This window comes from Cavenderia fasciculata, assembly GCF_000203815.1.
Source record: "Cavenderia fasciculata unplaced genomic scaffold Scf_ET2XIPL01COFD4-5, whole genome shotgun sequence".
Classification (NCBI taxonomy): domain Eukaryota; phylum Evosea; class Eumycetozoa; order Acytosteliales; family Cavenderiaceae; genus Cavenderia; species Cavenderia fasciculata.
The window spans coordinates 3,195,480-3,210,231 of NW_004457695.1; the positions used below are offsets into that span (position 1 = coordinate 3,195,480).

General features: G+C 37.0%; 9 protein-coding genes across 9 annotated transcripts; 5 read left to right on the forward strand and 4 right to left on the reverse strand.

Moving 5' to 3' along the window:
* Positions 1 to 200: 200 nt before the first annotated feature.
* On the reverse strand, positions 201 to 479 carry DFA_08836 (uncharacterized protein; the record flags this gene model as incomplete). Its single annotated transcript, XM_004356266.1, has 2 exons — positions 201 to 308; positions 342 to 479. The coding sequence occupies 2 exons, from the start codon at positions 477 to 479 to the stop codon at positions 201 to 203; spliced, it is 246 nt and encodes an 81-aa protein (XP_004356319.1).
* Positions 480 to 552: 73 nt separating this feature from the next.
* On the reverse strand, positions 553 to 768 carry DFA_08837 (uncharacterized protein; the record flags this gene model as incomplete). Its single annotated transcript, XM_004356267.1, has 1 exon — positions 553 to 768. One exon carries the CDS (start codon positions 766 to 768, stop codon positions 553 to 555), a length of 216 nt encoding a protein of 71 aa, XP_004356320.1.
* Positions 769 to 1,594: 826 nt separating this feature from the next.
* Positions 1,595 to 2,347, forward strand: ncsA (calcium-binding protein; the record flags this gene model as incomplete). Its single annotated transcript, XM_004356268.1, has 3 exons — positions 1,595 to 1,688; positions 1,772 to 2,008; positions 2,091 to 2,347. 3 exons carry the CDS (start codon positions 1,595 to 1,597, stop codon positions 2,345 to 2,347), a joined length of 588 nt encoding a protein of 195 aa, XP_004356321.1.
* A 99-nt stretch (positions 2,348 to 2,446) lies between these two features.
* Positions 2,447 to 4,592, reverse strand: mcysS (cysteinyl-tRNA synthetase; the record flags this gene model as incomplete). Its single annotated transcript, XM_004356269.1, has 4 exons — positions 2,447 to 3,172; positions 3,245 to 3,467; positions 3,535 to 4,089; positions 4,174 to 4,592. 4 exons carry the CDS (start codon positions 4,590 to 4,592, stop codon positions 2,447 to 2,449), a joined length of 1,923 nt encoding a protein of 640 aa, XP_004356322.1.
* A 285-nt stretch (positions 4,593 to 4,877) lies between these two features.
* Positions 4,878 to 6,051, forward strand: ndufs8 (NADH-ubiquinone oxidoreductase 23 kDa subunit; the record flags this gene model as incomplete). The annotated part of the gene is made up of 5 exons (XM_004356270.1): positions 4,878 to 4,907; positions 5,152 to 5,230; positions 5,325 to 5,347; positions 5,459 to 5,909; positions 5,993 to 6,051. 5 exons carry the CDS (start codon positions 4,878 to 4,880, stop codon positions 6,049 to 6,051), a joined length of 642 nt encoding a protein of 213 aa, XP_004356323.1.
* Positions 6,052 to 6,406: 355 nt separating this feature from the next.
* DFA_08841 (putative exoribonuclease) lies at positions 6,407 to 8,626 on the forward strand (the record flags this gene model as incomplete). The annotated part of the gene is made up of 3 exons (XM_004356271.1): positions 6,407 to 6,854; positions 6,937 to 8,265; positions 8,523 to 8,626. 3 exons carry the CDS (start codon positions 6,407 to 6,409, stop codon positions 8,624 to 8,626), a joined length of 1,881 nt encoding a protein of 626 aa, XP_004356324.1.
* Positions 8,627 to 8,753: 127 nt separating this feature from the next.
* Positions 8,754 to 9,545, forward strand: DFA_08842 (exoribonuclease; the record flags this gene model as incomplete). Its single annotated transcript, XM_004356272.1, has 1 exon — positions 8,754 to 9,545. One exon carries the CDS (start codon positions 8,754 to 8,756, stop codon positions 9,543 to 9,545), a length of 792 nt encoding a protein of 263 aa, XP_004356325.1.
* Positions 9,546 to 10,745: 1,200 nt separating this feature from the next.
* DFA_08843 (Glycolate oxidase subunit D-like protein) lies at positions 10,746 to 13,480 on the forward strand (the record flags this gene model as incomplete). The annotated part of the gene is made up of 5 exons (XM_004356273.1): positions 10,746 to 10,846; positions 10,939 to 11,256; positions 11,702 to 11,882; positions 11,952 to 13,271; positions 13,358 to 13,480. 5 exons carry the CDS (start codon positions 10,746 to 10,748, stop codon positions 13,478 to 13,480), a joined length of 2,043 nt encoding a protein of 680 aa, XP_004356326.1.
* Positions 13,481 to 13,685: 205 nt separating this feature from the next.
* vamp7B (synaptobrevin domain-containing protein) lies at positions 13,686 to 14,594 on the reverse strand (the record flags this gene model as incomplete). The annotated part of the gene is made up of 4 exons (XM_004356274.1): positions 13,686 to 13,751; positions 13,828 to 14,118; positions 14,183 to 14,342; positions 14,446 to 14,594. The coding sequence occupies 4 exons, from the start codon at positions 14,592 to 14,594 to the stop codon at positions 13,686 to 13,688; spliced, it is 666 nt and encodes a 221-aa protein (XP_004356327.1).
* Between the last annotated feature and the right edge of the window lie 158 nt (positions 14,595 to 14,752).

Genomic DNA, 14,752 nt, shown 5'->3' on the forward strand with positions numbered 1-14,752 from the left:
GTTTATGATCATTGTATAATACAATCAACCAATAAAATTATCTTTTAAATTAAAGTTTAATATAAAACTTCAATTCTGTTTAATATCTATTTTAATCTCATTTCTTTCTTGATAATATATTGTCCATCTATCCATCTATCTATCCTCTACCCACCATCCACCATCTACCATCTACCATCTATCCATCCATCATCCACCATCTACCATCCACCATCCACCATCCACCATCTACCATCTATCCATCCATCATCCACCATCCATCCACCATCCATCCACCATCCACCATCCATCCACCATCCATCCACCATCTACCATCCACCATCCACTCTCTATCCATCTACCATCCATCCATCCACCATCCATCCACCATCCATCCACCATCCACCATCCATCCACCATCCACCATCCATCCACCATCTACCATCCATCCATCCACCATCCATCCACCATCCATCCACCATCCACCATCCATCCACCATCCACCATCCACCATCCACTCTCTATCCATCTACCATCCATCCATCCACCATCCATCCACCATCCATCCACCATCTATCCATCCACCATCCATCCACCATCCACCATCCATCCTTCCACCATCCATCCTCCATCCATCCATCTATCTATCCATCCAACATCCATCCATCTACCATCCATCATCCACCATCCACCATCCATCCATCCCCCATCCATCATCCACCATCCACTCTCTATCCATCTACCATCTACCATCCACCAATCCACCATCCACCATCTACATCTATCCATCCATCATCCACCATCTACCATCTATCTATCCATCCACCATCCATCCACCATCCCCGGGCCATCCATTCACTATCCCCCATCCATCCATCCACCATCCATCCATCCACTATCCACCATCCACTATCCCCCATCCATCCACCATCCCCGGGCCATCCATTCACTATCCCCCATCCATCCATCCACCATCCATCTACCATCTATCCATCCACCATCCATCCTCCACCTTATCAACAATAAATTAAATCAATTAACCATTTTCCATTACAACAATTATTCCAACAACCAAAACAAAAATCGTGGATAAATCAATATCATATGGCCACTAAGACAATAATAATATAAAAAAAAAAAAAAAGATCAATCAGCCTATTGTAGTCAATATAGTTTCATCATAATGTAAAATCAGGTGAAACACGAAAATAGAATCATCATTATAATCCTCATAAAAGATTAATTATCAAATGCCAACAACATTGAAAAGCTATAAAACTAACGTCATAGTCGTTTTTATGGGAGATCTCAAGCCGAACGAAACTTTTTTCCTAAAATCAAAGAATTAAATTCAATTAAATAAATAAATATAATCATTACAAGAGTTAGAGTTTTGTCTCGATTCATTGGGCGAGTACCAACAAGATTACATGTATCGAGAAATCTAATTTTAAAATGATTTTTGACATCATCATCCCAAACCCTCACCAAGGTGTAAATGAAAGAAATTAAATTAATCAAATCAATTTAAATTACGCACAATCAGTCGCATACAGATAAATAGATAGATAGAAAAACAATAGATAGATAGATATACATCCTATAAGATAGATAGATGATATTAAAGTATTTCGAAAAGTTAATCATGGGTAATCAGTTGGCTAGTTTAAAAAAGGAGGAAGTTGAAACTCTCTTGTTATCAACTCATTGTACGTCTCTCTCCTATATAGTGTATGATTGATTGATTGATTGATTGTATATTCACTGTTCCTCTTCTTTGATATATTTATAGTTGAAAGTAAAGAATTAAAATCATTATATAAACAATTCAAGAAGGATTCACCAACAGGAATGATAAACAAGGAGGATTTCAAAGAGATTATAACACAGATGGGTATTGGAGATGCTTTCTTGCACGAATTACTATTTAATGTGTTTGACAAGAACAAAGATAATACTATCAACTTTCAAGAGTTTGTTTGTGGACTATCATCAATAACAAGAGGAACACCTGAAGAAAAAATAGAATGTATGAAATAGTAGTAGTAGTACTATTGATAGTATTGACAACAATTGTACTTAGACTGCTTCTCTTCTTTTTTAAATTATAGTTGCATTTTCATTATATGATTTAGATGGAAATGGATATATAACTAAAAAGGAAATGGAAACGATATTAGAGAGCATGTATAAATTGGTAGGACCGTTTGTTACTTGTAGTGGAAAGAGATATGATCCACATGATTTAATAGATGACTTTTTTGACAAGATGGATGAAAATGGTGATGGAAACATATCACTTGAAGAGTATAAAAGAGGTACTTTAAAGAATCCTGATATTATTCAAGGTTTAAGAATTATCAATTAAAATAGAAATATAAAAATAGAAATATTTATATTTATTTCTGTTACAACATTGTACAATATTTGTAAAAACAAAGAATATACTACACTAGGCTGTGTCTTGTTATTTTTTATTAGATTTATTTGTAATGGAAGAATCGGATTGATTTAAACCCATATCAGTCAATTTAGTTCGAATTTGGTCACATGATTCTAATAATTGTTGTTTGGTCGATATTGTACTTTGGGTGTCTGGTTTATCAATAGTCAGTGCAATCTTTCTAACATCATTTCTAAAAGTTTGGAGTAGATCATACAATTCTTTGAGTGTTGGTTCATCAGCATCACCACTTGTTTTAGTAGTAGTAGTAGTATTGATCGATGATTGAAGAGACGCTTCGAGTTGATGTTTCTTTTTCTGTTTCTCAGACATTGTATCTGTGAGACCAAAAATTGAAAACATTCTACGTATGTAGTCGTTTATGTTGGATAGTATGTCTTGGGGTACAGACGATACGAGTTGGTTGGGTGAGGCAAGTGTCAACGATACGAGATTCCCCATTGATCGAATAGCCTTTGCCGTATTAAAGTCTTGTGATAGTGCTTGGTGTACTTCATTCTTGGTGGTGTTGAATGCATCAATGTATTGCTTGGCATCTGTGAACTTTGATCTTTCCAAATTCATATCCAATGGTTCCTTTAATCGTTGCTCTACCAATCCAAACCAACCATAAAATTTATTTGGCAGTGAACTGTAATCATTGTTTGGGTTATAATCAATCTTGTCATAATATCTATTCATTAAACAAATCCATCTTAATGAATCTGCTGTATTTGTTTTTAAATATTCCTAAAAAAAAAAAAAAGAAATACAAATATTAATATTTTGATTTATGCTATATTATATTATGTCTAGACATACTCTAATGGTTATAAAGTTTTTTAAAGATTTTGACATTTTCAAACCTTGAATATTTAAATGACCAATATGAATGAAATAATTGATCCATTGATCGTATTCTCCAGTCTCTGTATTTGGGGTTGGTGAAAAGTTGGCTTCACATTGTGCAATTTCATTCTCGTGATGTGGAAACTTTAAATCAATTCCTCCTGCATGAATATCTAATTTATTACCAAATACTGATCTAAATTGAATTTGGTCAATATACTTTTTCTTTGTTTTAATAATTTAATATTTAAATTATTACATACTCTATCATACTTGAACATTCAATATGCCAACCTGGACGACCTTTACCAAAAGGTGATTCCCAACTAACAATAGTTCCTTTACCATCCTTGTCATAGTCATTACCATAGGTACCTTTCCAAAGTGCAAAATCTCTTGCATCACGTTTAGCATCTACATTGATCTTTAAAGTATCATCCGATATAATATTATCATTGTATACAAATTTACCATACCTATCACCCATTTGCTTGGTGTCAAATAGAATAGAGTTGGTGTTGTCTGATTGAACGTCATAGGCAAATCCATTCTCTTTGATCTTGCCAATAAAGTCAATGATATTATCTATATGTTCTGTAACTCTTGTGATGAGTAGTGGTGGTCGAACATGCAGTGAAGCCATATCATCAACAAACTCTTGCTCCTTTACACGTGCCAACTCTTGAAATGATACACCAGTCTCTTTTGACTTCTTTATAATCTTGTCATCGATATCGGTCATTCCCATTACATGTATTACATTATAATTAAAATAATCATTAATAATTCTTTGAATGATATCAATTGTTACATAAGTTCTAAAATATTAAATAAAGTCTAAAGTTAATGAGATGTAATCCTATATATATAAGTATTAATTTGATTCAATTGAAATTAATTACCTTGCATGACCAAGATGACTACTATCATAAACAGTTGGACCACATGAATACCATGATATATTTCTTCTTTCATCTTTTTGTTCATTATTGGTGTCTTGTTGTTGTTGTTGATGTTGTGGAAGGTTGTTTGATTCCAAGATCAAAGGAAATGGTTTACGATCACCTAGACGATTCAAACTATTACTTATATTGATACCAGTGTAGTGTCCTTGGGTTGGTTGTCTCCAAGTGCCATGTTGTTGTTGTTTATGTATTGTACAATTAGAATGGCTTCTTTTAGTGATGGACTGATCATGATGATGATGATGATAACCATCCAATAAAGATGTACAAGAAGGAATATTATTATGATGATGATGTAATAAACTCAAAGCAGTAGTATGCTTTGTTAGTTTATGTCCATGTCGTAGCATCATCATCTCATCCGTCTGATTATATTACACTTCAATTATGTATATATGTTTGGACTACGAACCTCCAAATTAAGGTTACCTCTCATTGTAACACAAAAAAATAAAAAAAAATGAAAAAAATGTGATGATCTCTCTCTCAGATGATTCAATCATTCTTTGTTCGTTTTTATTAGGCTTTTGTACTATACCAATTTTACTAGTTAGTAGATATTATTTATATTCCTCTTCTATCTCTATATCTAAATAGTAATCACAGCAAAGCAATAGTCGAGACACAAAAAAGAAGAAGAAATGTCTTTAATTAGTAGAGTCGTTGTTAGAGTATGTAGATTAGAGTAATAGTCTTTCGAATGCGATGATGAATGATTTGATGGTGATGACGATGATGACAACGATAAAGCAATGGAACATACAATACAAATGGATTATGGTCAAAATAGCGATAGCATTACATGATGATAGTAGAAGATATGGATACTATCATCATCATCATCATCATCATCATTCATATAGATATTTGCAAATCGATTACATGTAGCTAATATAATATAACTATAACTTGTAGGGATCACAATCATTGGTAAATAAGCCATCAGCTGCATCTGCTATTGGTTACCGTAGTTTCCATACCAGTGCACCAACTTGTAAGTTGACACAATCATGATGACAATGATGATGATGATCATTATCGACACATTTATAACTAACATACAAACTCACTCTTAATTACTATTACAGTCAATGCTAGATGGGACGATAAAGTATGTAGATAGATAACATCAACAATAATATATATGGATTGATTAATGGATATAGACAGACAAACAGACAAACAGAGATATATCTAACAATCATTTATCTTTATATTTTAGAAATCACAACCACCAACTTTAGCAAAGATTGTTGATGAAGCAGCCAATACATTCTTCCTTTCTGAAATCATGGTTGGTCTATATATTACAATGGGATACTTTTTCAGAAAGAAATGTACAATCAATTACCCATTTGAAAAGGGTCCACTTTCACCACGTTTCAGAGGTGAACATGCTCTTCGTCGTTATCCAACTGGTGAGGAACGTTGCATTGCCTGCAAGCTTTGTGAGGCCATTTGCCCAGCACAAGCTATCACTATCGAGGCTGAACCACGTCTCGATGGTTCGCGTAGAACCACCCGTTACGATATTGATATGACCAAATGCATTTACTGTGGTTTCTGTCAAGAAGCCTGTCCAGTAGATGCTATCGTCGAAGGTCCAAACTTTGAATTCACCACTGAATCAAGAATTGAACTATTGTACAATAAGGAGAAATTATTACAAAATGGTAAGACATCAACACAGACACAGATACATACAATTCCAAACCCTCAATTGGATTACTAATTATTTATTTATTTATTAATTTAGGTGATAGATGGGAAACTGAAATTGCTGCCAATATTGCTGCCGATTACCTTTACCGTTAAATATACCAAATATTCTTTTAATAATAATAATAATAATCCAATCCTGTTCTATCAATAATACAATAATCTTTAAATTAAATTAAAAATGCAATGATAAATATTAATAATAATAATATGGTTAGATTGAAATGTGAGTGTAATAGTTCTATTAATTCCATCATCATTAATTACTACACTGATTGGTTGAATGATTGATAAGCATTGAATTTTCAACAAAGAGACAAAAATGATCATGAAAAAAAAAAACGAACGATTCTCAAGCTTGTTAATATTACAATCATTCTTTTTGATTAAATTAACATTATTATAATATAGTAATAGTAATTACTATACCTCTCTATATATTTATAAAGAAATGCAAACAAATAGAGAATTTTTCAGAGCAACTAGAAGAGGCAAATTATTAAAGATTGTTAAAGAGGTTTATTTAAGAGAAGATATATGTTGCGGACACAAGGTGTGTACGAAATGTGAAGACACCAAGAGACAGTTATATACACCAGAGGAAAGAGCAAGATATGAAGATTCATTGTCACAACTGATCGGTGAGACCGTATTGGTACTCGACACCAACGTGGTGTTGCATCAGATCGATTTGTTGGAAGACCCATCACTCAAGAACGTCGTCATCCTCACCACCGTATTGGATGAAGTCAAGAACCAAAACTTTACAATCTACAATCGTATAAGAGAGGTTATCAAAGACAAGACTCGTTCTTTCTACGTATACTCTAATGAACATTCTAAATTTACTGCTATCACTCGTGATAGTGGTGAAACTCCAAATGATCGTAATGATAGAGGTAAATAAGAAATAGATAGATAGATAGAATAGAAAGAATACATGTATTTACTTACTTACTATTTGAATTATTTCTTTTATAGCAATTAGAGTAGCAACAGAATGGTATAAATCACATTTACATAAATTAAATATAAAGGTTGTATTGGTAACCAATGATAGAGACAATGCAACAAAGGCAAAGAAATTGGGTATGGATGTAAAGACGATTAAAGAGTTGGTGTTTGAAATGAGCGATCAGTTTCCATCGTTGGTTGATAAGTTGTCGTCGCCAGAGGATGCTGTTGATTCGGCTGACCCAAACAATGCATCGGCAGTATCAAGTAAAAAGGAGAGATTCAGCTTTGCAGAGCATCGTCCAACTGCAGTGTTGACAGAAGAGCTCAAACAAGGTAAAGTGTTTCAGGGTATTTTAAGAACCGATCAAACCAACTATACTCAGGCAACTGTACAATGCCACTCGATGAACGAGGGTAAAGGTGGAGAGATATTGATCAAAGGCATAGAGAATATGAATCGTGGTGTCGATGGCGATATTGTGGCCATTGAATTGTTGGATCGATCGCTTTGGACGAGTGCGTCGACCGTGATGTTGATGGACGGACAGGGTGTTGCCGAGGACGACGATTCAGTCGCTCAAGACGCGCTCATCAATGTGACACAGACTGCTCAACAACCATGCGGTCGCATTGTAGGTATCATCAAGAGAAATTGGAAGCCATACTGTGGAACGATCGATTTCAAGGGAGACATTACACGTGCGAGCGGTATTCAACAGCTGCTCTTCCTTCCTATGGATCGTCGTGTTCCTCGCATTCGTATTAGAAGTCGTCAGGTCGAGAATTTGGTGGGTCGTCGTATTGTCGTGGCCATTGATCAATGGGACCGTCACAGTCGCTACCCCACCGGCCATTTTGTCAAGGATCTCGGACAGGTTGGCGACAAGGAGACAGAGAGCCAGGTACTCTTGCTCCAGTATGATATCCCACACCATCCATTCAGCGAGGCAGTCATGAAGTGTCTGCCCGACCCAGCGTACATGGAGAACCTCACAGAGAGCGATATGATTGGAAGAAAGGATCTGCGTGGTGAAGTTGTCTTTTCGGTCGATCCACCAGGTTGCACAGATATCGATGACGCGTTGCACGTCAAGCGATTGGACGACGGCAACTTTGAGGTGGGTGTGCATATTGCCGACGTCAGCCACTTTGTGCGCGAGGGGTCTGCTATGGATTTGGAAGCAGCACATCGTAGCACTACCGTGTATTTGGTAGACAGACGTATAGACATGTTGCCCGGTTTATTGTCGGGTAACTTGTGCTCGCTCATGTCAAATGTTGACCGTTTCTCATTTTCGTGTATTTGGAAGATGTCGCCCGAGGGTGTCGTTCTCAATGTTGACTACACCAAGAGTATTATCCGCTCGGTCGCATCGCTCACGTACGAGCAGGCACAGATCAAGATTGACGACGCCACGCAACACGACGCCGTTGCCACCAACCTGCGCCACCTGCTGTCGCTCTCCAAGAAGCTCAAGCAGCAGCGTATCGAGATGGGTGCACTCGTGCTTGCGTCCCCACAGGTCAAGTTCAAGACCGAGGAGCTTGGCGGCGACCCCTCCGACGTCGAGCTGTACCAGATGCGTGAGACCAACTCGATGATCGAAGAGTTTATGTTGTTGGCCAATATTTGGGTTGGCAAAAAGATCCACCAACACTTCCCCGGCTGCGCTTTGCTGCGTCGCCATCCTACACCCAAGGCGTCCGCCTTTGACCTGCTCACCAAGCTGATTGAGCAGCGCGGTCTCGCGTTTGACACGTCCAGCAGCAAGGCCTTGGCCGAGTCACTCGACCGCTGCGATATTGGCGGCGACACCTACTTCAACACGCTCTGTCGTATCATGACGACGCGTTGCATGTCGCCCGCTCTCTACTTTAGCAGTGGCAGCCAGCCCTACGAAGAGTACCATCACTATGGTTTGGCCTGCGACATTTACACACATTTTACATCGCCTATTCGTCGTTACCCAGACGTCATTGTACATAGACTATTGGCTTCATCGATTGGTGTCTCGTCGGTGTCGCTCAACATGGAAAACAAAACCATTTCCAACATGTGTGACACTATGAACAAGCGTCATCGTATGGCTCAGTTTGCCGGCCGTGGTAGCACCACCCTGCACACACTCATCTTTTTCAAGAACCGCAAGACTGTCGAACAAGCCTATATTATCCGTGTCAAGGCCAACGCCTTTGTCGTGCTCGTCCCACGCTACGGCTTTGAAACAACCGTCTATGTTTCCGAGCCAAATGCCCCAACCACCTTCCAATACGACTGCAACAGCCAGACACTCAGCAACGGAACCCTCACCTTTAGAGTGTTTGACCAAGTCACTGTAGAGATTTACGTCGACGAGACCAAGGCCCACGACCAAAAACTCAAAACTGTCTGTGTCAATCCAAAGATTGATTTTGTCAATGCCCAAGACGACCCGGATAGTAGAATCAAAGAGGAGGAGGAAGAAGAACAAGAGGAGGAAAAGAAACAACAGAACGGGGAAAAGAGGGGCACCAAAAACAAAAGAGATGAAAATGTGGTTGCCCAACCCTCAAACAACGCAGCCCCCAAAAAACCATCCACTGAAAAGACGACCACAAAGAAACAACCATCAACAAAAAAGATCAAACAATAAACTTAGGAAAGAAACACTAAAGTGTAGATCTTTTTTGATCAAGACCCATTCCTCCCTTTTATATTCATCAATGAAAAGTTTACTTTGGATATTTTGCCTTGAACGAGGAACGAGACGGGCGAGTAGCATCTTCGAGGACCTGACGTTTGACTATTCGTTTAATTGAATAAGATTGACCGACTCAACCGAGCGAATTCAGAGCAAAGGAAAGATCCAAATTAGAATCTTCGTTTACTTTATATCTTTGATCGACGACCTCGTGATAGATCATTAAAAATCTTGACTAGGCGAGCACCATTTGGCACAACTCTCTCCTCCGGAGAATAATGATATCTCCGCCGCCCCCTCCATTGTTTCAAAGGGAATGCAAGAGTTTACTCGGGCAGCAAAGAATCTCGACTTGACGCTTTGCAATCGATTGATTGTTTGGGCGCGGCACCTTCACCAAAGACGACTGCGTGGCAATGGATGAAAAGGAAGGGGCTTTTGATCTGACAAGGGATAGGTCTTATCATCAAGATACCAAAGTGTAATAGCAAGTAAAGATGATGATTGATCAACCACCAACCCCTAATTATACCGGAATGTGTTGCTTTTAGCCAAGAGAAGATCCGTTTCCAAATTTGTCGGGCGAGTGATGGGTATTAAAATCGAATGGTTGATCATTTGCAATGAATGAATTTGATTTAAAAATATTACTCATGATGATACATAAACTTGGTTGACCGACCCTCATAGTTGATAATACTTGGGCTAGGATTGGTGCGAGCTGAAATAAACTGCGGGATTCATCATCTTCATCACCATCGATGAATGGGTTTTCTTGTTTGCATCATCAAAATGGATATTCGTATAGGTTTTGGAGAGACACTTGCATCGCTGTTCTCGTTGCAAAGATGAATGGAGATTGATGTTTTCATTGCAAAGCTATGTGTAGAGATAAATAAAGGGTGGTATCCCCCCCAAAAAATGTAAGGGTTCGCACATTTATAAATGCCCCATCAAATTTTTAAAACTATGCAAATAATTTGTTCAGGCCTTTTCAGTTGCTTTGTAACCTGGATAAACTTAATGGCAATCCAAAACCTATAAAAGACCAATCTTTGGGATCATTCATTCAATTCATTCAACTCGAACAAACAAACAATCAAGTAACCAAACAAATATTTATTATTCCAAATAATTATAATTAATTCCAAAATGTTTAAATACACTTTTTCCATTATTTTCCTTATCGCCATATTTTTTACTATCGCTCAATCACTAGCAACCACTCCAACTGGATTCACTACTTTAACAACGTTTGTATTATAATTTATAAAATTTTATTATAATTCTTTGTCTTTGTACTTATTCTTTTTTTCTTTTTTTCTTTTTTTTTTCCAATCCTTAGTCTTGCCCAAACCGAAGATGTTTTGTATGATAGTGATCCTGATACCCTTATTGTTTTCTATTTTATCACTCAAATTTGTGCAACTGGTCCAACATGGAAATCGGATCTTGGCACCTTGAAAACATTGTACCCAACTGTTAACTTTTATGAACTTTCTGTAGACTTGTATCCAGCTGTCACTGATCATATTGCAACAATGACCTATGGAGTAGTTCCATCTTTGAAGGGATTCAAATTTTGGAATGAAACTCAAGACTATCTCTTTTTAAGAGCAGGTCAGAATTTCAATTCTCTCAAGAATGATATTAATCTACACAAGTAAATTCAATCATACCCTTCCATTCCCTCCACTCATTCCATATTTCTACCTCTATACCCTAAACATGACTTCATGTTTATAATTTTCATCAACATAACAGCGGCACCAACATTTTTTTAATAATATATTACATTTTTTTAAAATGGTTGTATCGATATCGAGACACAACCACGCAATCAATCAACCCAATCCAAACCTCAATTAAAATAAATTAAACCATCACTTTTAAATACTTTTCTTGTTTCGGTTCATTCCTTTAAATCTCAATTGTGGAGCCTTGAGACCATCGAAAATGTGATTTTTAATTAACAAAAAATTAATTCATTCATTTTATCATGTGATCGGAGGTTGTGGAGTGAGCGCTTTTAAAGAAATTAAAGAGTCTGTTCAATTCAAGAAGAGACAAGCAATGCTTAGAAAATCAACAGACTTGATATTGAAAAGAAGAGGACTCTTTTCTTCTTCATCATCATTATCATATGTTAAATTAAACGAAAAGAACAAGAAGAATCAATATAGTTATGAAAATGGTTATCAATATTCATCATCTTCTTCATCTTCATCGACATCAACAAATAATAATAGATTAATATGGACGACAGTTGCTTCTCTATTCACTCTTGGTGTAACTATTCAAATTCAACTACAATCAGCGTTCATAAGAACTAACATTCATTCATTCAATCATTTTTAGTGTGCAGCTACAACCTCTACAATATTATTATTAGAAGATAATAACCCACATCATAATACAAAGGAATCTAGACTACCAATTGAATTTATTAGTTTATTGATTAGTAAATTTGGAGATAGAGTTGTATTTACCATTGATGATAGAGAAGCACATGGAAAGGATTTCAGTTACCATCCACCTGAAAACCCCGATGCTGTCATTTACCCAACATCACAAGAAGAGGTGCAATTGATTGCTCGATTGTGTGCAGACTATAACATCCCAATCATTCCATTTGGTTCAGGAACCAGTTTGGAAGGTCATATCCTTGCCACCAATGGTGGTGTTTGTGTCGATTTCAAATTGATGAAGTCGGTCATCAAGGTACGTCCCGAGGACATGGACGTTACCGTGCAACCAGGTATCAGTTACGACGAACTCAATGAACATCTTAAACCATTTGGTTTCTTTTTCCCAATGGACCCTGGACCCGGTGCATCAATTGGTGGTATGGTTGGCACCAGTTGCTCGGGTACACACGCAATGCGATACGGTACCATGAAGGAGAATGTAGTCTCTCTCAAGGTTGTCTTGCCCAATGGCAAGTTGGTCACCACCAAATCACGTGCTAAAAAGTCGTCAGCTGGTTACGATCTCACTCATCTATTCATTGGTGCCGAGGGCACACTCGGTATTGTCACCGAGGTCACTGTCAAGTTGCAACCCATCCCTCAAAAGGTGGCCGTTGCTCATGCCACCTTTGAAAATATTGGTGATGCCTGTAACTCGGTCATCAAGACAATGCAGTCGGGTGTCCAAATCGGACGTGCTGAATTACTTGACGACGTCATGATGAAGGCCGTCAACTTGAGCAGCTCTACCGACTATCCCGTCAAAAACACCCTTCTCTTTGAATTCTCTGGCTCACCACAACAGGTTCAAGACCAGATTGCACACGTCGAGGTCATTGCACGTGCAAACGGAGCCACTCAATTCTCGTTTGCCACTGAAGAAGAGGAAAAGGAGAAACTCTGGTTTGCCCGCAAGGTCGCCCTCTGGAGTGCACCATCGCTCAAGCCAGGCTCCGAGGTCATTATCACCGACGTCTGCGTCCCCATTTCACGTCTATCCGATATCATTGAAGAAACCAAAGCGGAACTTTTAACCACAAGCATCATCGCACCGCTCGTCAGTCATGCTGGCGATGGTAACTTTCATCTCTTTATCCTTTTCAATCCAAATGATCCATTTGAAGTAAAGGAAGCTAAACAAATTAGTGATAATCTTGTTGAACGTGCCATTGGTATGAATGGTACTTGTACTGGTGAACATGGTGTTGCTGTAAGTTAAAAAATATAATTTAAGTATTTATAAATATAAAAAAAAGTATTAACCTTTTTTTATATATCTATCTATATTATATATAGCTTGGTAAAAAGAAATATTTGGAAAAGGAATTAGGTAAAGAAGCAGTTGATTTAATGAAACTTATCAAGAAAACAATTGATCCAAAGAATTTAATGAATCCAGGAAAGGTTGTTGATGTTTAAACTGTAATAAACTATACTAGTTGATTTTTGGATAATATTTAACAAAAGGGGGGGTTTTTTGATTGGTTGGAGGGGATTTATTATTATTATTATAAATATGATTTGGTGGATGGGGAAACTGGAAAAAAAAAAAAGGTGGAAGGTAATAATTATAAAATCTATTATTGATCTATTATCTATCTCTCTCACTCACTCTCTTTTTTTTTTACTTTCGACACTTTGAGAATGAGAAACCACCACAAGCCATTACGACAATAAAGAATATAATAATCTAAAACAAAAACAGATTATTAGTTATTTCTATTTATCATCAAATATATTTGATTACTCTTTTGTTTTAAACTTACAGCAACTACCAAAGCAATGATTAACATTAATTTTACATTTTTCCACCACATGGCACATTTTAATTGTTTACTTTGTTTCTTAAATTTGAATGATTGTTGATTGAGTGATTCTGTACGATCGACCAATATTTCAATCTTTTCACCACGCTTTAAAAGTTGTGGAGCAATATCACTAACCAATATATTCTTTACTTCATCAACCTCTGCTTGAGTACGGCTCAACTTGTCGGCACCAGCATTATTTGAGTAATAGTCCATTAAATTTTCCAATGTTCGTGAGAAATCAGCATTCTACAAATATAATTAAAGGTTAGAGTAATATGATAGAATATGTATATATGTTTGGTCATCATACCATGCCATATGCAAGGGCAGTCTTTCCTTTATCTCCATATACTGATTTGAATCTATTCTTGACATCCTCTAAAAATGCAAATGGTATTCTTCTACCAAAGTCTTGATCTGCCATACATAAATAGGTCAATGAATCATTTACTAAATAATGGAAAATATATCTATAGGAAGAGGGAGAGGGAGATAGAGGGAGAGAGAGAAAATAAGTTAACACGCAACTACTAAAGTCTCAAAAGTACAATTCATTCATTTCAATTGACATACTTTTCATAGACATATGACATCTTTGTATCTGTATTTGGAGGAATCAAATCTAATATTCTTCTTGTGATGGTAGTAAAGTTACCAGTTGTATTTGTGAACTCGGCAAGTACCGAAGATCCTCTTGCAACTAATGAATAGATGAGGGGCATTTTTCTAAACTATCTCTCTAATCTATAAATGTATATATATTGTGTATGTATGTATGTAAGTTGTAAACTACAGCAGTTATCAATGATGTGATGAATGATGATGTATCTGCAGTTTCTCTCTCTTCAATTGCAATTCTTTGTAGGGGATGCAGAGAGTC